This window comes from Sinocyclocheilus grahami, unplaced genomic scaffold, assembly GCF_001515645.1.
Source record: "Sinocyclocheilus grahami isolate Dianchi unplaced genomic scaffold, SAMN03320097.WGS_v1.1 scaffold98.1, whole genome shotgun sequence".
Taxonomy (NCBI): Eukaryota; Metazoa; Chordata; class Actinopteri; order Cypriniformes; family Cyprinidae; genus Sinocyclocheilus; species Sinocyclocheilus grahami.
In genome coordinates, this window is record NW_015505277.1 from 3791614 (window position 1) to 3812461 (window position 20848).

Consider the following 20848-nt stretch of genomic DNA (forward strand, 5'->3'; position numbering starts at 1 on the left):
GGGGGGGGGGTATACGTATTTATGCAAATGCATGCAATGAAGAAACTGCTGTTAACATTTACATTTTATTATTACTTTAAATAAACATTCTGTTTTTAAATGTACTGGATTTTTGTGTTACCTGATTTCGGCTGATTTTGTGTCTGTATTTGTGTTTAACAGCAGAGTGAAACCAGCAGCCACTGGCCAGGGCTCCATCTCCCCCCTCAAATCCTCTAAAGTCCCACCATCCTCCTCTGTCTCTGCCTCTGCCAAGCGAATTGGCCGCTCTTCAACTTCATCAACCAACCTCAAGAGGTAAGCCTGACTTCCCTCTAATCAGCTTTCCTCCAATCTTCTCTACACTTTCCATTTCTTTCTTCCTCCTGCTTATTCTCTCACTCGTCCACCTCTTTCTCTTTGTTGCCTCTTTATTTCCAACTCTTTCGTGTAACTTATTCCTTCTCTTTTTATTTCTCTCCCCCTCTATTTCATGTCCTCCCAGCTCCCTGGTGGCCTTCTTTCCTCTCTGTGATTATCCTATGCTCTGAAACAGAGAACCGTAAACGCAAGGAACCAAGTTGGTTGCTACATGCTGTTGGTTTCAAGCGACTCATTCCCTGCTGTTTATGTAATCAGATATCCAGAGTCATATCACCTACCTACTACTCTATCAGTCTCTCCAAACCAGCACCTATCGTGGCGTAGCCATGTATTTTTGGATCAAGTACATACCCTCTACTTTCTAGTACCGTTGTTACTGTTGTCAAACCATGTTGAAAAGCACTTTTTAACACTGGACTAAGGCTGGGTGATTTAAACTTTAATGTTTATATATATAACACGCACAGAGTGTTGAGAGTAACACATTACAAGTAATGTAATCAGATTACTTTTTTCCAAGTAACTAGTAAAGTAATGCACTATTTTTAAATGACAAGAAAATTAGTTACTTTTTCAAATAAGTAACACCAGTTACTTTGTTTTCCCATGTATTGACTAACAGCTCTCCTGTCCCCATATTGAGAGAAATCGGGAGTAAGTGCAGAGGCGTTATGTGCGCTGTGTAAGCATGATACTGTAGTTACTGTAGTTCTAGACTAAATGTCAACATGCATTTACTCATCTCACTTGCACAAAACAAATTCAGTATTCCTCAAAATGCTTAAAAACAGTGAAATGCAAACTCAGAATATGACGCAAAGCTGCAATAATTAAATGTTAAATAACACATGTACTTTATGTATTTAATTCTTTGCTGCTGACCTTCGATGATCCAATTCAACCATACTAAGCAAAAATGACTTTAGATAAACATAACATTTGTTTCTTTTCTTTTTATTGCTGAAGAGAGTTGAACTTTCTTCTCCTGTGTCTTATTCTTCATGCAATATATATATATATATATATATTGGCTGACTAAATACTTTTTCCCCCCACTGTATATATATCTCAATATCATAATTTTCTTTTATATGAACAAATACAATAATACCTGCTAATAAACAGCAATATACTCACATTATTTTACGTAAACATTTTAATATATGAAAAAAAAAATGCATGGGTGAAATAGAGAAATACAATTTTATATGCAAAATTCTGGTTATCTGGTTTATAACATTCTCAAAACATTAGCACAAAAATGTAATTTATACATTTTTTAATGAAATGTTCCAGATTGTCTAATTACTCATTAGTCTACTTGTTTCAGATTGTTCAGAAAACATTCAAAAGTAATGTTCCTGTAGCATTTGCAACAGGATAAAATGGAACTTTCCATGAATGTTTTCTCTAAGGTTTGTATAACGTTTGTAATTTTAAAAACATTTAAATATTTTATATATACAAAATATTTGTTTTGTGTACTCGTGCAGAGTAATATTTGATGCCAAATCATGTTCTGGCACATTCTACATTCTCCAGTTAATACATTGTTCGCTCAAAGTTATCTGGTTTTCAATAAGGTTCTTGAAACATTAGCACAAAAACACAATTTATGCATAATTTTTTCCTGAAATTATTGAGTTAGATGATTGTCTAATATTTAAAAATACTAACCAGTTGTTTCAGATGGTTCAGAGAACATTGAAAAGTAACATTCCTGTAACGTTTGCAAAATAATAGATTGAACCGCTCCCCTAATGTTTTCTCAAACGTTCACATAACCTAGAAAAAACTTTATTACAATATTACACAATATTATATGACCCAAGAAATAAAATTAAAGAATACATTTTAATTTAAATTGCGTGTTTTAATAATTGCATAATTTAATGATCAACTTGACAGCAACAAATCATTGAATCAAACTTAAATTTAAAGAGACATGGGTACTTTGCTGAATCAATATTGCATTAAAAATAATATTTACGATTAGAAAGATTGTCAGTATATAATAAGTCGCCCAGTCCTACTCCAGGCTGAGTTTGATGTCTTAAACAGCAGAAAATACAGTGTAGTCCAGAATGCATGCAGTTCCTTGTCCCATTATCAGACAGTTTTCCATGATCTCCGTGTTCTGGAGTGTAGATATGGTACGAGTATGTGTCCTCCCCGTCCTCCACCCTTCATGTGTGTTTCCCTCCCTCCCATCCACCAGCACCAGGTTAGCCAGCTCTCTGGGTAACCTGTACGAACCAAATGGTGAAGCCAACAGCTCTGGGAAACCGCCTTCCCCTTCTTCATTCACTTCCCACCCCATCCGCATGGGTTACAGCAGCCCGATCGCCACCCACAGTTACCACTATGAGGTCAACAACAATCAGTATAACAGCATCAGCACCCCGAACAGCAACGGGGTAAGCCCGAGCAGCGGGGCAAAAAGCCTGACCTACAACCTCAACAAAACCAGCCCAAGTGGACCTTCCAGCAATGGAAGGCTGGGGGCCAGTGAACAGGGGCACCACAGAAGCCCCCCGACGGGGCTGAGCGGGCTCTCGGCACGATACCTCAGCCGGTCCATTCCTGTAAGTCATCTCTCCTCCCATCAACCTTCCCAAGATACACACACAGCAAATTGACCGTGGTAACTGTCGGTTTCTGCCAAAATGCCATAATTACCAATATGTCAACAATATGGCTTATATATATGTATATGTAAAATTTATTTTTAAGCTAATATTTATATAATTTTCTTTTATTATATATAAGTTAGATATCTCATGTTCTTGGTTAATATATTATGTAATTTAATGAGAAAATGAGGTAAATAACATTACTGAAATTAAATGAACACCTGTTTTCTTTATTCACAAAATATTTACAGAAAAATCTAAAAATGAAGATTGAATATATAATTGAAAGAAATTAAAATGGAAAATGTTTATAGTTGTAATTTGATTAATTTTATAATAATAAAGTGAGTAAAATTTTTCATGTATTTAATGTATTAAATGTATTAAATGTATTAAATGTATTATAATATTAATGTAATATGTTCACAAGTCAGAGCTTGAAAATGACAAGTACATAGAAACATGGTTATATGACTTCGTACTACACATTGGGCCTCATTTACGAAACGAACGTACGACAGAAAATTGAGCGTACGGTCGTTTCAACGCAAAACTTGGAATTTATCAATATGGACGTGAGCGGTGGCTACGATCAAATCTCACGTCTGGTCTCAGCTCGTGTACGCAAGTTTTTGAGTTACCTGAAGTTGCGCACAGCATAGTAAATACGGTGGAGAATTGTAGATTGACAGCATTTTGTTCATTTTTATATTCCTGACCGTCAAACGAAGCTCATTAGTCGATCGTTAATCAGGAAGATTAGAATGTCTTTTTTTGGTGTTGTTTTGTACAGGGCTTTAGCTCTATATGCGCGAATAGCAGCATAAACGACCATGAGGATATATTCAATTGTCGCATCATGCACCTGCAGCGCTTCTGTGAAAGGAGAAAAACAGAAATTAATTTTAATAAAAGGAATCAAATCAATAGGATCACACAAAATATATAATAGGCTATAATATAATTAAAAGATTAACAAAAGGGGGGAAAAAACACTGTGCAACAAGTATAGGCTACGCTCGTTTTTGTGACACTCTTAATGCATTTAATTTCTTTTCTTTATATCTTTATTTGATTGAATCCATCTGATATAGGCTGTTTATATTTACCAGTATTTTAATATACATATAAATTACATATATTAATGTAGCCTAATTGTTTGCAGGTACAAGGTTAACGGGTGTTTTTGGAGTAAGATCAATTTCTCTTTAGCGAGATTACTTCCTCTTTTTGGCCGGGTTTCGTTTCTCCGTGTCGTAAACTCTAGGGGCGAGGCTTCTAAACCAGGGTGTTTTTAGGGGCGTGATATGCAAATGCCGATTGTTTTCTGGCGCCACATTTATCAACATACGATCATTCGTACGATGAGATTAGCGGCATACGAATGTTTCATAAATCACACGTGAACTCAGTCGTAAGTTGATTTGTGCGCACAGATCTACGCTCGTTTCTACGTTAGATTGATAAATGAGGCCCATTGAGTGTGTGTGAGAGTAGGGGTGATTGTGTTACTTGTCTTTTATGTGATTTGTGTGATGATGTTGAATGTATTTGTGTGGTGAAGCCAAAGACAAATTTCCACTTGTGGACAATAAAGTGACTAAACTAAACATTTCTAAATTATTTAGAATTTAATGAATTAATATTTTTATTTTATTTATGTACTTATTATTATATATAAAAATTAGATATCTCATTTTCTGTCATAAAATTTTATCCATTATATATATTATATTTAATGATGGAAATGAGATGTGCATGCATTTACTGAAATTAAATAAAACTAATACTTATTCACAAAATATTTACTGAAAAATATGAAAATAAAAATTGAAGATAAATTTGATTATACATATATTTTTCAATGAAATAATATAATTTTAAATAAATATATATAAAAAAATTATTATAAGTTTATTTAAATTATTAAATTATTATTATTATTAAATATTAAATGTTCACTAGTCAGATTTTGGAAATGACATGAAAGACATGGTTATATATTAGGGATGCACCGAATTTTCGGCAGTCGAAAATTATCGTCCAAAAATGGTATTTTCTGTTTTCGGCCGAAAGAGAAAAACGGCTGTTCAAATAACGCACTGACAGGAAATTTCTATGCAGTATACTTTTTCCTGTTTACAGTAGCGCTACTGTGCTGTAACATGGTGTAGGCTAGTACAGCTGTACTGGGCAACGCTGGTAAAATGATGCTACCTTCAGTGACGCTCTGCTTAGGGCTGCACTATATATCGAAATATCGCAAATGTAAATATCGCAATATGCATATCGCAACCGCGTGCGATATCATTATCACTTTAATAATAGGCTACTTAAATCAAAACGTTGCAAAAGGTCAAAGTTTTAGTTCGACGCATATAGCAGAGAATTGCTTGGCGTTAAAAAGAGTTAAGTGCAATAAGTTGCAAAAAACAACTCTTTGCCGTCTCGTCTTGCTGTCTGACTCACACCTGAAGCGCGCGCACAAGCCGTATCTCGCACAGCATCTCTTCAGTTCTGCCGCACACGTGCACACAGAGAGATGCTTTTCAGACCGAGTTGATTCGTCTTTCGTATCTCCTCCTTATGTTTGAACAGACACATGCACACAGAATTATGTCAATAGTACCAGTCTCGACGATCATTCTCGTAAACGCAGTCGGTCCGAATTTTCGGCAGTCGAAAATTATCATCCAAAAATGGTATTTTCGGTTTTCGGCCAAAAGAGAAAAACGGCTGTTCAAATAACGCACTGACAGGAAATTTCTATGCAGTATACTTGTTCCTGTTTACAGTAGCGCTACTGTGCTGTAACATGGTGTAGGCTAGTACAGCTGTACTGGGCAACGCTGGTAAAATGATGCTACCTTCAGTGACGCTCTGCTTAGGGCTGCACTATATATCGAAATATCGCAAATGTAAATATCGCAATATGCATATCGCAACCGCGTGCGATATCATTATCACTTTAATAATAGGCTACTTAAATCAAAATGTTGCAAAAGGTCAAAGTTTTAGTTCGACGCATATAGCAGAGAATTGCTTGGCGTTAAAAAGAGTTAAGTGCAATAAGTTGCAAAAAACAACTCTTTGCCGTCTCGTCTTGCTGTCTGACTCACACCTGAAGCGCGCGCACAAGCCGTATCTCGCACAGCATCTCTTCAGTTCTGCCGCACACGTGCACACAGAGAGATGCTTTTCAGACCGAGTTGATTCGTCTTTCGTATCTCCTCCTTATGTTTGAACAGACACATGCACACAGAATTATGTCAATAGTACCAGTCTCGACGATCATTCTCGTAAACGCAGTCGGTTATGTTTTAAATGAATGTAAACAGCTGAGAAAGAAATCGGATGTGTATCATGATACTGGATCCGTGCAGTCGGTTCTAAAGGGACAGCAGCCTATAAATACGTACTGCTGAATATGTCACTAATGTTAACAAAACGGCTATAACAAAGATTAATCTAAATTTAATTCATACAGCGAACACTATGCAGTGATATTTTACACTTAATTATTCAATTTCTGTACCTGAATGCTACGGTTTATTTTATCTATGCTTGTAAATTGGTTATTTCTTTTTTTTTTCTTTCTTTTTTTTACTGACTGTTCACTTGCCTTTAATCATGTTTGAACTTTCTCAGACTATAGTTTTTGCTGTGGTATATGGAGAAGTACTTAAAGTGTGTGGAAAGCAAAGTTACAATGATATAAAATTTGCGTCGTTAATTTTTTTTGTTTGTATGTTCACATTGATATTAAAATTACATGTTCTGATTTGTGACATTACTTTTTAAGTAATGCTAAAACACTGCTGGTCACTTTCAGAAGTTATATTGATTCTTTATTTTCCAAGAAAGAATGTGAAACAAATTGGTTGTATAATTTTCATTTTTAAATATTTTAAAATATAATTTAAACAGATTTTACACACTTTAAGCAATATCATATCGCATATTGAATATCAAATTTTTTAACAAGGTATCGCATATCGCATTTTTCTTCAATATCGCACAGCCCTAGCTCTGCTCATATGCTCCGATAATAATAGCTTTGTAGGACTATACATTATTTGGATAATTAGTCCAAAAAAAAACTTATTTCTGATTCTGTTACATAGAAGTGAATAAAAATAATATATTGATATTTAATATTAAGGTAACACTTTACAATAAGGTTCCATTAGTGTTAGTTAATGTATTAACTATCATGAACGAACAATGAACAATACATGTATTACAGTATTATTAATCTTTCTTAATGTTAGTTAATGAGAATACAGTTATTCACTGTTAGTTCATGTTAATTCAGAGTGCATTAACTGTTAACAAGCACAACTGTTGATTTTAATAATGCATTAGTAAATGTTGAAATTAACATGAACTAAGATTAGTAAATGCTGAAGAACTATTGTTCGTTCTTAGTTCTTTAAATAAAGTAGTTAACTAATTAACCTTATTGTAAAGTGTTACCAATATTAATATAAATTCTGTCCAGTTTTATTGTTACTTTCAGTAAAAGTGTGGTTATTTTATTGGCTTGTGTTTTTTTAAATTCAATATTATTAAAATCAAGTTAAATTTAAAAAGTCTTACAAAATTACTTTGTAATATTTAATAAAATAATAAATAAATAAATAATCATTACAAAGAATTTTTGGTTTCAGTTTCGGTTTTCGGCCAAGTGCATCCAGAATTTTCGGTTTCCGTTTCGGGCCAGAATTTAAAGTGTTACCAATATTTATATAAATTCTGTCCAGTTTTATTGTTACTTTCAGTAAAAGTGTGGTTATTTTATTGGCTTGTGTTTTTTTAAATTCAATATTATTAAAATCAAGTTAAATTTAAAAAGTCTTACAAAATTACTTTGTAATATTTAATAAAATAATAAATAATCATTACAAAGAATTTTTGGTTTCAGTTTCTGTTTTCGGCCAAGTGCATCCAGAATTTTCGGTTTCCGTTTCAGCCCAGAGTTTTCATTTCGGTGCATCCCTATTATATTTCCAAATCTGGAATCATCTTGATCTGCTCAAACAATATTCCTTAAATATTTATTATGTTTTATAGTCATAATAATGGTGTTTTAGTGGAAACTGTGGTTACCATGGTACATTTTTAATCTTATTTGAAGTATTCTACCTCTTTGACATATACATGGTGTAAACTAATCTATTGCTTATAAAAGGATATAAATATATATTCTTGGAGCAGTGTGTAAAGAAAATCTAACAATGTTAGAGATGTGTTTGCTTTTCACAGACATACTGAATGGACATTAAAATTCCAAGTAGTGGGTTGTACATTATTCTTTTACAATGTAAACACTATTTCAAAGACCAGGACAAATAAAAGACTAATTTTGCTTTAGTTTGTTCATTTTCTTTCATAATTACTCTTAAGTGCAGATTTCCAATTAGTCTACAATAGGCAAGTAAGTGCTGTGCAGGTTGTTTAAAATACCCTTTTTCTTAACGGCTCCACAAAAGTAAATTAAGTGCCAACTATACTATAATGCCAACTCTCCCTGACAACCAACAAAGTGTGAACTGCAAAAATCGTCACACATTTGTGAACTGAAGTCTCATTTTGAGTCTATCTGGCAGCAGGCGTCGGGCCGTGGGCGTTTGGAGACAGCTGTGAAAATGGCTGCTAGTCGAGTGACTGTTCACAGCCATGAATTCGGGAAGTATTTCAAAATGCCACTTTAATTTCTTCACAATTAGATGCTTGTATCGTGTCGTGAATTTTCTCTTCTAACATTACCCATTTTCTGAAAACGGTTTTGTAGGCCCAGAATGTTCTACTAAAGAAATCACTCAATCTTAGAGATGTAATTGGCCTTTAGTTCAGTTACGGTACTTGAACATTATAGCTGTCGTAGGTGTAATATTGAATTGAAACCGTGGCCTTGTGTTTTCCCGAGCCCTTTCATTCAGCTTATGATGATGGTATAATGTCTGTCTTTGAATGCACATTAAACTCGATAATCAACTCAAAGCAGATAGCAGGTTTCAAGGCTGCTGCACTCGGTATAATAATAGTGCTCAAGTATCTTTGAAATGGTTCCGGAAAGGCAGCTTGACAAAACTGTCATGGTTGTTATTTCTATACTATACTTGATTGGAGCTCTTGAGAAACGGATTTAGAAAATACACACGAACGAAAAAGCTCGAAAGTGCTCTCTTCCGCCAATTTAACACTGTGCATTATTATGCACTTAGTCGATTTAATCTACAGCCCGAATACCCTGATTTTCACGAACAAATGACCTTTAAGATGTTTTTAGTGTGTCAAAACATAAACCGCGATCAGTGTAGTTTGATTCCTGAACGAATAAATGACTGAATCGGTTCTTTTAAAGGGATAGTTCACCCAAAAATTAAAATCTGATGTATATCTGCTTACCCCCAGGGCATCCAAGATGTAGGTGACTTTGTTTCTTCAGTAGAACACAAACAGAGATTTTTAACACAAACCGTTGCGGTCTGTCAGTCATATAATGGAAGTGAATGGGAATCACGGCTTTGAGAGTCAAAAAAACATACGCAAACAAAACCAAATTAAACCCTGCGGCTCGTGACGATACATTGATGTGTAAAGACACGAAACGATCGGTCTGTGCAAGAAACTGAACAGTATTTATATTGTTTTTTACCTCTGATTTACTGCAATGTCTGAACTGTCCTGAGCGCGTCCTCGACAGCCGGCGCCTGAGACGTCGTCTTCTTGATTCTTCTTCTTCTTTGGAATTTTTGCCGTATTCCGCACCGTAGGCACATACCGCCACCAACTGTTTATATACATACATGGATGATAGTTCCGTCTCTATTAATTTCTTCATGATTTATGGCGGATCGCAGACTTATAAGTGCATTACCGCCACCTATATCTCTAATGGAGCATTGACACTCTATCTACAATCTCAATTAGGAGTGTCAATGGTCCATTTGAGAGATAATAATGGCGGTAAGTCTGTGATCCGCCGTAAAGCAAGAAGATGATGCGTCAAGCGCCGGCTGTCGAGGATGCGCTCAGGACAGTTCAGACATTGCAGTGCATCAGAGGTAAAAAAAAAAACTATATAAATACTGTTCAGTTTCTTGCACATACCTATTGTTTCGTGTCTTTATACATCAATGTATCGTCACGAGCCGCAGGGTTTAATTTGGTTTTGTTTGTGTATGTTTTTTGAGTCTCAAAGCTGTGATTCCATTCACCTCCATTATATGACTGACAGACTGCAATGGTTTGAGTTAAAAATCTCCGTTTGTGTTCTACTGAAGAAACAAAGTCACCTACATCTTGGATGCCCTGGGGGTAAGCAGATAAACATCAGATTTTCATTTGTGGGTGAACTATCCCTTTAATGAATGAAAAACATGCAACGCGATAAGTGCATTCCCATTCACGAAAAAACAGATGACTCTTAGGAGTCTTCTTTGAGTCAGTCACAAACATACAGTGCGACCAGTGTTTGTCTCATTGCCAAATGAATGAATGACATTTATGAGCTGATTCTTTTTAGTCAACTAAAAGCATCCTGACTAGTGTTGTTCAATTTCTGTAGTCCCATACCTGAATGAATTACTCTTATTTAGCGATTCTTCTTAGTGAATTATCACTGAAACATGCAGTGTGCAGTCCGATTCCCGGATTGATGAATGACACTTATGACTCGGTTCTTTTAGGGATACAAAACATAGTTCTGAACAAACCAGTGACTCTTATGCACCAATTCATTTTAGTGAATCGGAAACATACAACCCGATCAGTGTCATCTGATTCTCGAAGGAAAGAACAACTTTTATGAGCCTCTTTTTTTTGTTTTTGTTTTTTTTAAGTAAATCAACATCATACAACTTGACCAGTGTCGTCTGGTTCTCGAATGCACAAATGATTCCTATGAAGCAGTACTATTGCCTACAACTCGGTTATTTTTAGTTAATCAAAAACACACTGCATGACCAGTGGTAGTCCGATTCTCGACAAATGATTCGCGTGATTGGTGGTAATCTGATTCTCGAATGAATGAGTCTTATGAGCCTGTTCTTTTTACTGAATCAGAAAGGCAGTCAGTGTAGTCCAATTCCCAATGAATGAATCGCATCAAAAGCATAACACCACCAGTGGTAGTCCAATTCACCAGTGAACGAGCCAATGACTTTTAGTGATTTAAAATGATACAGCATCTTTTTTTTCTGGTTCTTTTTCAGTGTACCAAAAGCAATTATAAATCCAACTGAGTCAGACTCATTGTATGAAACAGAGCAGCGTGAACATTCTGCAAAACATCTCCTTTGAATTCCACAGAAGAATGAAAGTCCTACAGGTTTGAAACCACATTCAATTCCTTTAAGCAAACTAATGTTATTAAAGATCAAATCAGTAGTAGATTCACATTGACTCTATTCAGAATACATCCGACTCCCTCTTGTTTCTAAAGGTTCTCAATGGGGAGCCCATTATATGATGCCCTATTGATTATCACAGGCTCAGTCCATTATGAATAATTACTTGCCTTCATGGTGATTGCGCTCCCTGAGAATAATGAACAACACGTGAGAATGCAGCGTGGGCTCCTGTTGATCTCACGCCTCTCGTATTCACACACACACACACACACACACGTGCAAGCACACACACATATAAACCTCGATTCTCCACTGCAGCATCGCCAAAGGGAGCTGCGCTCTCTCACGGACACGTTCCTCACACAATGTGAGATGGGATAAGATGAGATGACATTATCCGCACATCTCCCATCATGCCAAACGACACGGATGTGCCGCTGTCTGCGTGCGCTCTGGGACGTGGCTCGCGCATCTCCCTCGCCACCGTCTACTCCTTCATGTGCGTTGTGGGAACCGTCCTCAACCTCCTGGTGATCTATTTGGTGGTGACGTTCAAGAAGCTCCGCACAGCCAGTAATGCGTTTATCGTGAACGGCTGTGTGGCGGATCTGCTGGTTTGTGCTTTCTGGATGCCCCACGAAGCAGCGGCCACCTCCACTGGGACTTTTTTGGTGATTGGCTACCAGGCGTTCAAAGAAGCGCTGCTGTTTCTGGGAATCACCGTGTCGCTGCTCTCCCACTCGCTTATTGCCGTCAACAGGTATGTTTTGATCACCAAAACCCCTGCTGTGTATCAAAGCCTTTATCAGAAGAGAAACACCGAATGGATGATCGCAGGATCGTGGCTCATCTCCTTGGGCTCCTTGTTCCCGTGGATCACGTCCTTTCAGTACCCGCCCGAGAGGTGCCGGGACGCCGAAGACGCGTCGTTCGCCAAGGGAACATCGGTGTCTGTTATGTCCAGTCGGTTTGCTGCTGGTACACTGGCGTTTACTATCATCGGACAGACTTTGGTTGTGGTGTACTGCTACTTTAAAATCTTCCGCCGAGTGCAAATAAGTGTGAAAAGAGTCAGTATTTTGAATTTCCAAATCGTGAACAACCTTCCTTATTCGTTCCCCAGAAAGGACAAGCGACTCGGTTTTTACGTTCTCGCAGTGTGCTTTATTTTTATTCTTACAACCGAGCCGATTTTTTGGGTTCTTGTCGCGGGACTCTTCGTCCCGGTGTCCGTGGCGCTTTGGACGTCAGCGTGGATTGTGTTCTGTACTATATTCGTGTCCAATCCCTTTCTGTACACCTGGAAGAACGAGGAGTTTCGGAAGTCCTTCAGGTGTGTGATGAGAGGAGACTTCTTGCGGGGATCCACGGTTGGAGTCGAGCCCATCACCATCAATACCATTTCTCATATCTTCCCCAGACAAAACAGCCGGAGGGCATTTCTGAGCGAGACGAACTGAGCTAGACCTGCGAAACCTTACCACTAGTACTGTGGCCAAATTTCGCTCGTGCCTGAAAATATTTAATAGTGCTTTTTATTTAACAGCTTGTTTAAATGTCAATTATATTAATATATTTATTCACCATTAAGATATATAATTTAATACCTTTATTTAGTAAAAGTATTAATATTAACATAATTTTTTTAGTCTATTGTGTAAAAGTGTTTTATTGTTTTGGGGGTTTTTTTGTACACCGCATACTGGTGAGATTTTCAGCTCCATTTAAATTGCCGAAATCTCTTGCTTGTTCTTTTCTTTTCATCAAGCAATCACAATATTATACATTTTAATCTGTGCAAGAACATCTGTGATGTAGTAAAGTTCAGTGGCGAGAACAGGATTTTTGAACCCTGTTGGAAACACTGACAGTGATAAAAAGTTCCATCCAGTCATATCCACTCTTAAACTCTCGCTTACATAATGCTTCGGCTCAATTGTTAAAAACGAAACAAAATTACAAAGTAATTTCCTGTAATTGAGAAGAACCCCTTCAGGACAGCAGAGGGAGCCTGTGGAGGGACGGAGAACACTAAGCATTTAGGGCTGGGGAATTCCTCCATGGCTTATATGGAGTGCTGAGGAGGTGGGTTACGATCCCTCCCCCTTCTCCTATAAATCAGATCCAGGGCTTAATGAAAGAAAGCACATTAACTCCGTTTTACTCTCTTGGAGCTCTTTAAAAGTTCTTCATAAGTGGACAGCATGAATTCAGCTTTACTGTTGACTTTGCTTCTACCAGCTGCAGGTAAGTTAAAGCTAAATGTCAGGATTTTTAACTACGTATGCTAAGTAACCTGAATATTTGAACAGTCTTACCATCTGCTCTTCTTTTAGGCACTGCAGCTTTAATAGGGGTTAATATAGTTAACTAAAACTAACCTCAAATAAAACCATTAAAAACTTTTTTTCTTACTTGAAATAATTTTTAACTGAAAAAAAAAAAAAATGTATTTAAAATAAATATTTTTGCTAGTTACCAAAACAACGTTTTTCATTTTAACTTAGTTTAATTTGAACTAAAATAACTAAGACGGAAATAAAAACGAAATAGGCATTTAAATAAAAACGACTAAAAATGACAAAAACGCACAACAAATCTACTAAAAAAATTTATAAAATAAAACTAAGATATAAAGACTAAATCGAAATAATAATGACGTTTTATTTGTTTTTTGTTTTTTGTTTTTTTTATTTAATTATTTTTTTGTATAATTATGTAATTTTTTAATCATAAAATAGTATTACCATTATTATTCATCTACCTCCATTTTATGAAAATTTATTTGACAATACAAGGCTCCCATAACCGCATATGCAACTTATTTGATATATTTGTATTTACATAATTGTAAATTAAGTTTCCTCTTTAGTAAGTTGCTTCATGAAAGTGCCTTTTTAGTTAATGATGCACAGAAATGATAATAAAGTAATTTTTGAACTACTTTAATATTGTGAGCATTAAAACTAAATTCTCTCTACATAATTGCACACTGCATTATTATTTTAAACCATCATTTTAAAAATATGATTTACTGATGAACTAATGGGCAATGTTCTCTTGAACAGTTATTTCCCATGTACTGGACCTGCCGTCCAAAGTTCTGTTCAAAGTGGGCGACAGGAGAGAGTTGACTTGCAGCATGTCATCTTGCCCAGAGAAGGTGAAGTTTGTTTGGACCTCATTAGAAGACAGACCGATATTCGCTGCTATTGATTCACAGGACAGAGAATCTGTGCTGGTCTTTGACAACGTGATGAAGAATCACGAAAACACCATAGTGTGCAAAGCAACCTGTGAACAGGAGACAAAACAGGCGACAACAAAGATTAAAGTTTATTGTGAGTTCCTTTTATGTTTTCGATTTTATTAAAACTTCAGCAGGCTTCATAATGCACTGTTGGTGAAGACCGGGGTAAGTTGTCACACTTTTTACTTCAGTAAATATTTCTCAAGGTATGTTTAACACTGGTTTACTTTATAGACTATTTAATGGATTTAAAGCAATTATGACTCAAATTAATTCATGTGAAAGCAAAAATTTAAAAGGTAACCATTGTGTTGGCCAATTTGTGTAATTGGACTTATAAGGTCCAAAACCTTATATCTATTGAAATATGTGACATCTTGCCCCGGTCTCTATTTATTTTTTAATGCTACATATGAATCACGGGGGGAAAAAAAAAATCTAAATTTATTTTATAGTTTTTTTTTTCTTGTCGACTCCTATTTAAATCTTGGAATCCATTTCAGCTTTTCCAAGAAACCCCGTTATATCCGGATATGATAGCTTGAAACTGGGCGAGGAAAATGTCTTGGGCTGTGAAGTGTCTTCTATACACCCTTCAGAGTTTCTTAAAGTGCAGTGGCTCTATGAAGACAAAGTTCTTCAGACTGATGAGGCAGAACCTGAGAGAAATGCATTTTCAGTTCATTACATATTCACACCTTCAAGTGAGGATGATGGGAAGGCGATAACATGCAGAGCATCCCTCGATGTGTATGGTATACCACCTGATGAGATGACCAAGGAGACATTAGCACACATGACAGTTCTCTGTAAGCTACATCAACATATATACACATCAACTATTTTTTAATTAAAACCAAAATGGATGTGGGAATTGTACTTCCTCTCTGAAGAAGATGACCCCCAATGATCATTCATTTCCCCATTGCTTTCACAGCTGCACCGCATAACGTTAAAGTATCTGGAGTGAATGTTGTCCCACTGGGATCCAGTTTAACTTTGACCTGTGAGGCCGAAGGCAAACCAAAGCCTGCGTTTACATGGACGGCTCTTATACCAGGTGGCCAGTCTGTGGAAATGGGAAAACATCATGATCTCCTCGTACATAACGTGTCCTTATCAGATGCTGGTACTTACCAGTGTGATGTTAGAAATGACTTTGGAAGCCAAAGAGAAAACGTTTCAGTAGTCGTTCAAGGTTAGTGGTTCATTTAATTCTTTAAATGTCTAATTTCGGTCAGAGCTAATAGCCTAGTTGGTAGCACTCCCGGACTTCTTGTCCTTTCCAGATCCTGCCTCCCTCTCTCCCACTTTCTGGGAGAATACATGCATGCAAAACCGCCAGAAAACTTAAAAATGTCTAATTTCGAAACAATGCTTTGTTCCCAAGTAATTCGGTTTTTGAATTTTTTGGCAGCACCTCCTATGGATACTCTCATTGTAGCAAGTCCACAATCCATTCTGAAGGAAGGAGACTCTGTGAGCTTTTCCTGCAAGTCCAGCGGAGTTCCAGTGACACACGTTGTGCTCAGCAGGAGGGTGAATGGTGTAAAAACAGAGCTAATGTCTAGTGAAGGGGCTGAAACATCAGTTGCCCTCCTCTCCGTCAAGCTGGCCGACTCTGGCATGTTTGTGTGTGAGGCTTTCAATGAGTATGGCAGGCAGGAGACCACTCTCAATCTAACTGTTGAAGGTAAGACGGTAGTGGATATTGTAAAGATTGGTCTGTTGAGTGCAGCTACAGTGTGGGTTGTAATGGTGTGTAAAATAGAAAGGCGGAATCCGTTGTAGTCTGTTATCTGCTAAAGATACTCTGAGAGTGATGAGTAACACTGATATTATGGTTCCTCGTCTTAAATATAAGCCTGAAGTTCAATGATCCGCAAATTCAGTTTGAGGCACCAAGTCAAATGTTCTCTCTTTTTTTTTTTCTTCTCACAGCTCATTTGCTAGAAGTGGCGCTACAACCGGACGGTGAGGTCGTGTTGGAGAGAGGCTCCAGCCTGGTCCTCTCCTGTCAGGCTTCAGGTTGCCCTCAACCCGAGTTCTCCTGGAAGAATCTTTCAAATATGCCAATCCTCAGGCGGCTTAAGACAGATGGCTTTCAGTCCCAGCTGTTTTTCGATCTAGTAGAGTTGGATGACGAGGGAACTTACCTTTGTGACGTCACATGTGGCTCAATCAAGAAGTCCAAACAGACAGAAGTGAAGGTGTTTTGTAAGTATCTCGAAAGGTTTACTATCCAGTCTCGAGTTTACGTAAAAAATTGCTTGTATGGGGAAAAGGTCCTCTAGCATTATACTAAGTAGATAACTGGTTGATGAATGGAGAATGTATAATCAAGTTTTCAACATCTCAAGGTGAAATGTGTAATTTCTACATCACTAGCATCACCAGATGGAATTGCAAGACTGATTCGCAAAACTCATTGAGCCAATATTGCCGTATTTGGATAGTTGGGATGCTCAAACAGCAACATTTAATAAGAGACTCTTACTGTCAAGGAAAAAGTTCCTTTCTTTCCCTTTAACTTCTCAGAGTGTTGCAATTAACCAACTGTTTAAACGTGAGTCATCTGTGAACAGTAATTCAGTCTCTAGAAATCCCTTTTTTAAAAATAGCTCTCTTTGACAATGATTTGATGCAGGAAATAAAGCATTAGGAAGTCTCTCAGCGGACATCAACTCTTAGAATGTGCGAGGGAGTATTGCTTTGTTCACATTATGTGTTGTGCTACATACTGACTCTGTCAGAATGATGACCAGCTGTCCTCATTCAAGGTTCTCCTTAATCTCGTTGTATTTAATAGTTGGTGTGTATTTATCCTTGAAAATGCTTAGAAATTCCATTTTCTTATCTTTTCAGCATTTCCAAGTCCTGTCGTAAAAAACTCTGGACCTTCTCTGGTGGGAGAGATAATGAAATTGACCTGCACTGTTCAGGAAGTTTTCCCGGCCAACCTTTTCCAAATCCTGTGGATGGATGGAGAGAGAGAAATGCATTCGGAAACTGGATCATTTTCAAGGGGTACAACAAATCTGACTTCAGTGTATTCTTACCACGTAGACACTGAAGACCAAGACAAGCACATCACCTGCAAAGTTTTGCTGGAAATGCATGGTGTGCCAGCTGTTCAAGCAGTAAAGACAGCATCTACTACATTGTCCATTCACTGTAAGTCAGGGTTGGTTGTTTATTTGTTCCTTTCAAATATGATTTTGTCTTGGTTTTTGTTAACATTGTGCTCCTTTTACAGATCCCCCGAGAGTGACCAGGATTACTGTGAGTCCACTGACAGAGTTAAAGGAAGGAGAATCTGTAAGCATTTCTTGCCTTTCCGACAGCTTTCCAGTGGGGCGTACAGTGCTGAGCAGGGTGGAGGACGGCATACAAACAGAGCTAATGGCCAGTGATGGGCTTGAAACATTGTTTACCATTCCTTCAGTCGAGTTGGATGACTCTGGCATTTATATTTGTGAAACTTCTAACATGTATGGAAGCCACAATGATAGTGTGGAGATTACCATTAAAGGTAAGTTACTAATTACATCCAGTCAAAATCAATCAGTGGCCACAGTGTCAACATGTTGTAGTGTTTGAAATATCAACAGTTATTTGAAATAAATTAAACATTTTGGAGTGCCTTGCTCTCCATTTTGCCTTGCTCTCCTTTTAATCGAAATGGATCAGTTTTGCTTCTACAGTGTTTTTGCTCTTATTAAGTGGATCCTGTCTAGGCAACTGACAATTATTATGCCTCTCTTATCCCAGCACCACCCAGGAATATGACAGTGGAGATCTTTCCATCCACGGATGTTCAGGAGGGGCAGAATATCACCATCTGTTGTCGCTCCGTGAGCTTCCCTCCACCTGCGGTGGTCCTCAGTAAGCTGGATAGTGAGAAAAATGTCTATTCTCTTGATGGTGTATTCCTACTGATCAACCTCACGGCCAACGACACAGGCCTATACCAGGTCAACGTCACCAACTACCTGGGCTACGAGACAGAGATTTTTAACATCAATGTGATGGGTGAGTAAAACTAGTCATATACCAAATCAAGTTATTGTACTTCTGAGCACACTGACTACATAAAACATTCAGTTTGTGAATTAACACCATGCCCAAACCAGACAAATTTTGCACACGTAACTTGTTCGAATCGACTAAATCTCAACCGATCAGAGCATATTTGACACTTAATGTACATTTATGTGAAGTCTAATTTTGGACCAGTGAAATTTCACAATGGCCAGTGGTACCCAGGTGCGACCAAAATTGCATACTGTGACATTTGACGAGGAACATACTTGTCATTGATATGTGATATCCAGCATCAGTTGGGTTTCTTTACTGCCATGGCCTGATGAGATAGTAAAATGTCCATCAGATGCACACTTCGCAATTCTCAGTGGAAATTGTAGGTCATCCTGGTACATTTCGCCTACTGTTTAATGAATACTTTGGGAATTTCGGATATATTACTCTTTTCACATTCTGTTTTTCAGTCACACTAGACGACTCTAACCCGTCTCATTTTCATTCCTGTCGAAAATTTAATATGGGGCTACCCTGACTAAGGTCTATAATAGGGTAGTAGGCATATTCGCACGCAAGGCTAGACTGGCAAAATGTGTCATCGTTTTTCTCAATTGTGTCTGGTTAGGACAAGCGAATCATTTTTATTTACAAACATTTTACAACATATTTCAAATTTGCCTTTGACTTTTCGTTACAGAGAAAAGAGTCAACCCTCCATTTGGCTGGAATTATTTTTTAATCCCTGCGATTTGCCTGGGAGTTGCTGCTGCGCTGCTCGGTGTTGTGGTGTACGTGTGGAGCGCTAGAAAGAAGGGATCATACGACCTTACCAAATGCAATCCAAGTACCGTGTAAAATCACTTTGTGTTTACGTTCCATGGACTATTTTGGAAGCAGCTACACTCGGGTCAACTGTCTTGTCAGGGCCAAGGGCCTCCCTAAAGCAAGAACTGCAGGTGACTGGATTCATCACCTTGAACATCAGGTGACAATAACCCAGCTGGATGGGAACCTGCATTCTCCACAGCAAGAGACAATCAATGTGACCGTGATTTGCCGCGCATCCCCAGAGAAAGGAAATCAAACTAGTGCGGTTCCATTGTGGTCTTTGTGTTGGGAAGTGTCAGCTGTTTTTGAGACCACCTGGTCTGCACTTAAAGAAGTTTTAAAGTGTGAAAGTCTAAGCTTGAAATGCAAACTGTGAAACATACATTTAAACATTTTAGCATTAAGAGAAAATGACCTAGCCACCAAGTTTTAATTGAACTGTTTGGTACATTTTCATGTCTATAACAATCTGTTTCATGTAGCCTGCCAAAGTAGATATTGTGTCCTAAAAAGTCTGTATATATTTGTGTGAAGTCTTGTCAAATGCTTTCATTTTCATATTTATTAAACTAGCAGCTTTCTGTCATTTGATCTGGGAAAAGTGTTTTATGGGAAAATCCGGTGGAAATTTGAGTTACAGGAATCCACAGCGTCTGTTATAGCTTCACTTTCACTTTAACATTTCACTTTTGCTTTTCGGTTTTTCTGTAATGTTCAGAGGTGTAAAGAGTACCTAAAAACCATACTTGAGTAAAAGTAAAGATACCTTACAGTGAAAATTACTCCACTACACGTTACAAGTCACCAATTCCAAAACAACTTGAGTAAAAGTCTTAGAGTATCTGATTTTAACAGTACTTAAGTATTTTACTTATACTAAATATAGGCTCAAAGAAGCACTAGTCAAAGAGACATGCCAGTGAAAAACTGTAACCTTGTGGAGAAGCTGCGGAAAACAGGCAGAGGCAAGGATCTATGCGCTGGTATTTCATGGAAAAACTACAACAAACAATAAGGCAAAAACCAAAGGGAACAAAGAACAGAATGACTGGCAAACAGACAACCATTACATTCAACAACTCACAAGGAACTAAAGAAAAACTAGGGCTATATATACACACAGGGGAATAACAAGCTTAACAAGATAAGACACACCTGGGGAGACTAATCAAGGGGAACCAATGAACAAACGGACTACAAACTGACTACAAACACCACGGGAGACAGGAAGTGACATAAAAGTCCAGGGCAAGGCACAGACAGCATGAAACAAAAACAAGAAAGAGTTGATTTGTGAGGAGAGCAATCACGTTTATTTTCTAAAACCAAAATAGAACTGAACACCTCAAAATTACAAAACTCGCATTCACAAAGTA

General features: G+C 37.4%; 3 protein-coding genes across 5 annotated transcripts in view; all 3 read left to right on the top strand.

The window, feature by feature from the left end:
• cdc14ab (cell division cycle 14Ab) overlaps positions 1-3059 on the top strand; it is a 53368-nt gene extending 50309 nt beyond the window's left edge. For all 3 annotated transcript variants that reach the window (XM_016276060.1, XM_016276061.1, XM_016276062.1), the window contains one exon: positions 2582-3059. In XM_016276060.1, the coding sequence (XP_016131546.1) occupies positions 2582-3002 (421 nt within the window). In that variant the 3' untranslated portion in view covers positions 3003-3059. The remainder of the gene's footprint in view (positions 1-2581) is intronic.
• Positions 3060-11323: 8264 nt separating this feature from the next.
• On the top strand, positions 11324-12853 carry LOC107588121 (probable G-protein coupled receptor 88). The gene has a single exon (XM_016276131.1). It carries the CDS (start codon positions 11767-11769, stop codon positions 12811-12813), a length of 1047 nt encoding a protein of 348 aa, XP_016131617.1. The 5' UTR covers positions 11324-11766; the 3' UTR covers positions 12814-12853.
• A 406-nt stretch (positions 12854-13259) lies between these two features.
• Positions 13260-20158, top strand: LOC107588061 (vascular cell adhesion protein 1-like). Its single transcript, XM_016276064.1, has 10 exons — positions 13260-13600; positions 14422-14694; positions 15107-15412; positions 15541-15801; positions 16021-16296; positions 16545-16820; positions 17469-17777; positions 17860-18135; positions 18375-18635; positions 19342-20158. The coding sequence occupies exons 1-10, from the start codon at positions 13558-13560 to the stop codon at positions 19497-19499; spliced, it is 2439 nt and encodes an 812-aa protein (XP_016131550.1). The 5' UTR covers positions 13260-13557; the 3' UTR covers positions 19500-20158.
• Positions 20159-20848: the final 690 nt, after the last annotated feature.

What these genes read in the sequence shown, in the direction of transcription:
- LOC107588061 (XM_016276064.1), top strand. Translation starts at nt 13,558, where the DNA reads ATGAATTCAGCTTTACTGTTGACTTTGCTTCTACCAGCTGCAG. An exon ending in TTTGCTTCTACCAGCTGCAG is followed by an intron (nt 13,601 to 14,421) that starts GTAAGTTAAAGC and finishes TCTCTTGAACAG; the next exon opens with TTATTTCCCATGTACTGGAC. An exon ending in TCTCAATCTAACTGTTGAAG is followed by an intron (nt 16,297 to 16,544) that starts GTAAGACGGTAG and finishes TTCTTCTCACAG; the next exon opens with CTCATTTGCTAGAAGTGGCG.
- LOC107588121 (XM_016276131.1), top strand. Translation starts at nt 11,767, where the DNA reads ATGCCAAACGACACGGATGTGCCGCTGTCTGCGTGCGCTCTGGGACGT.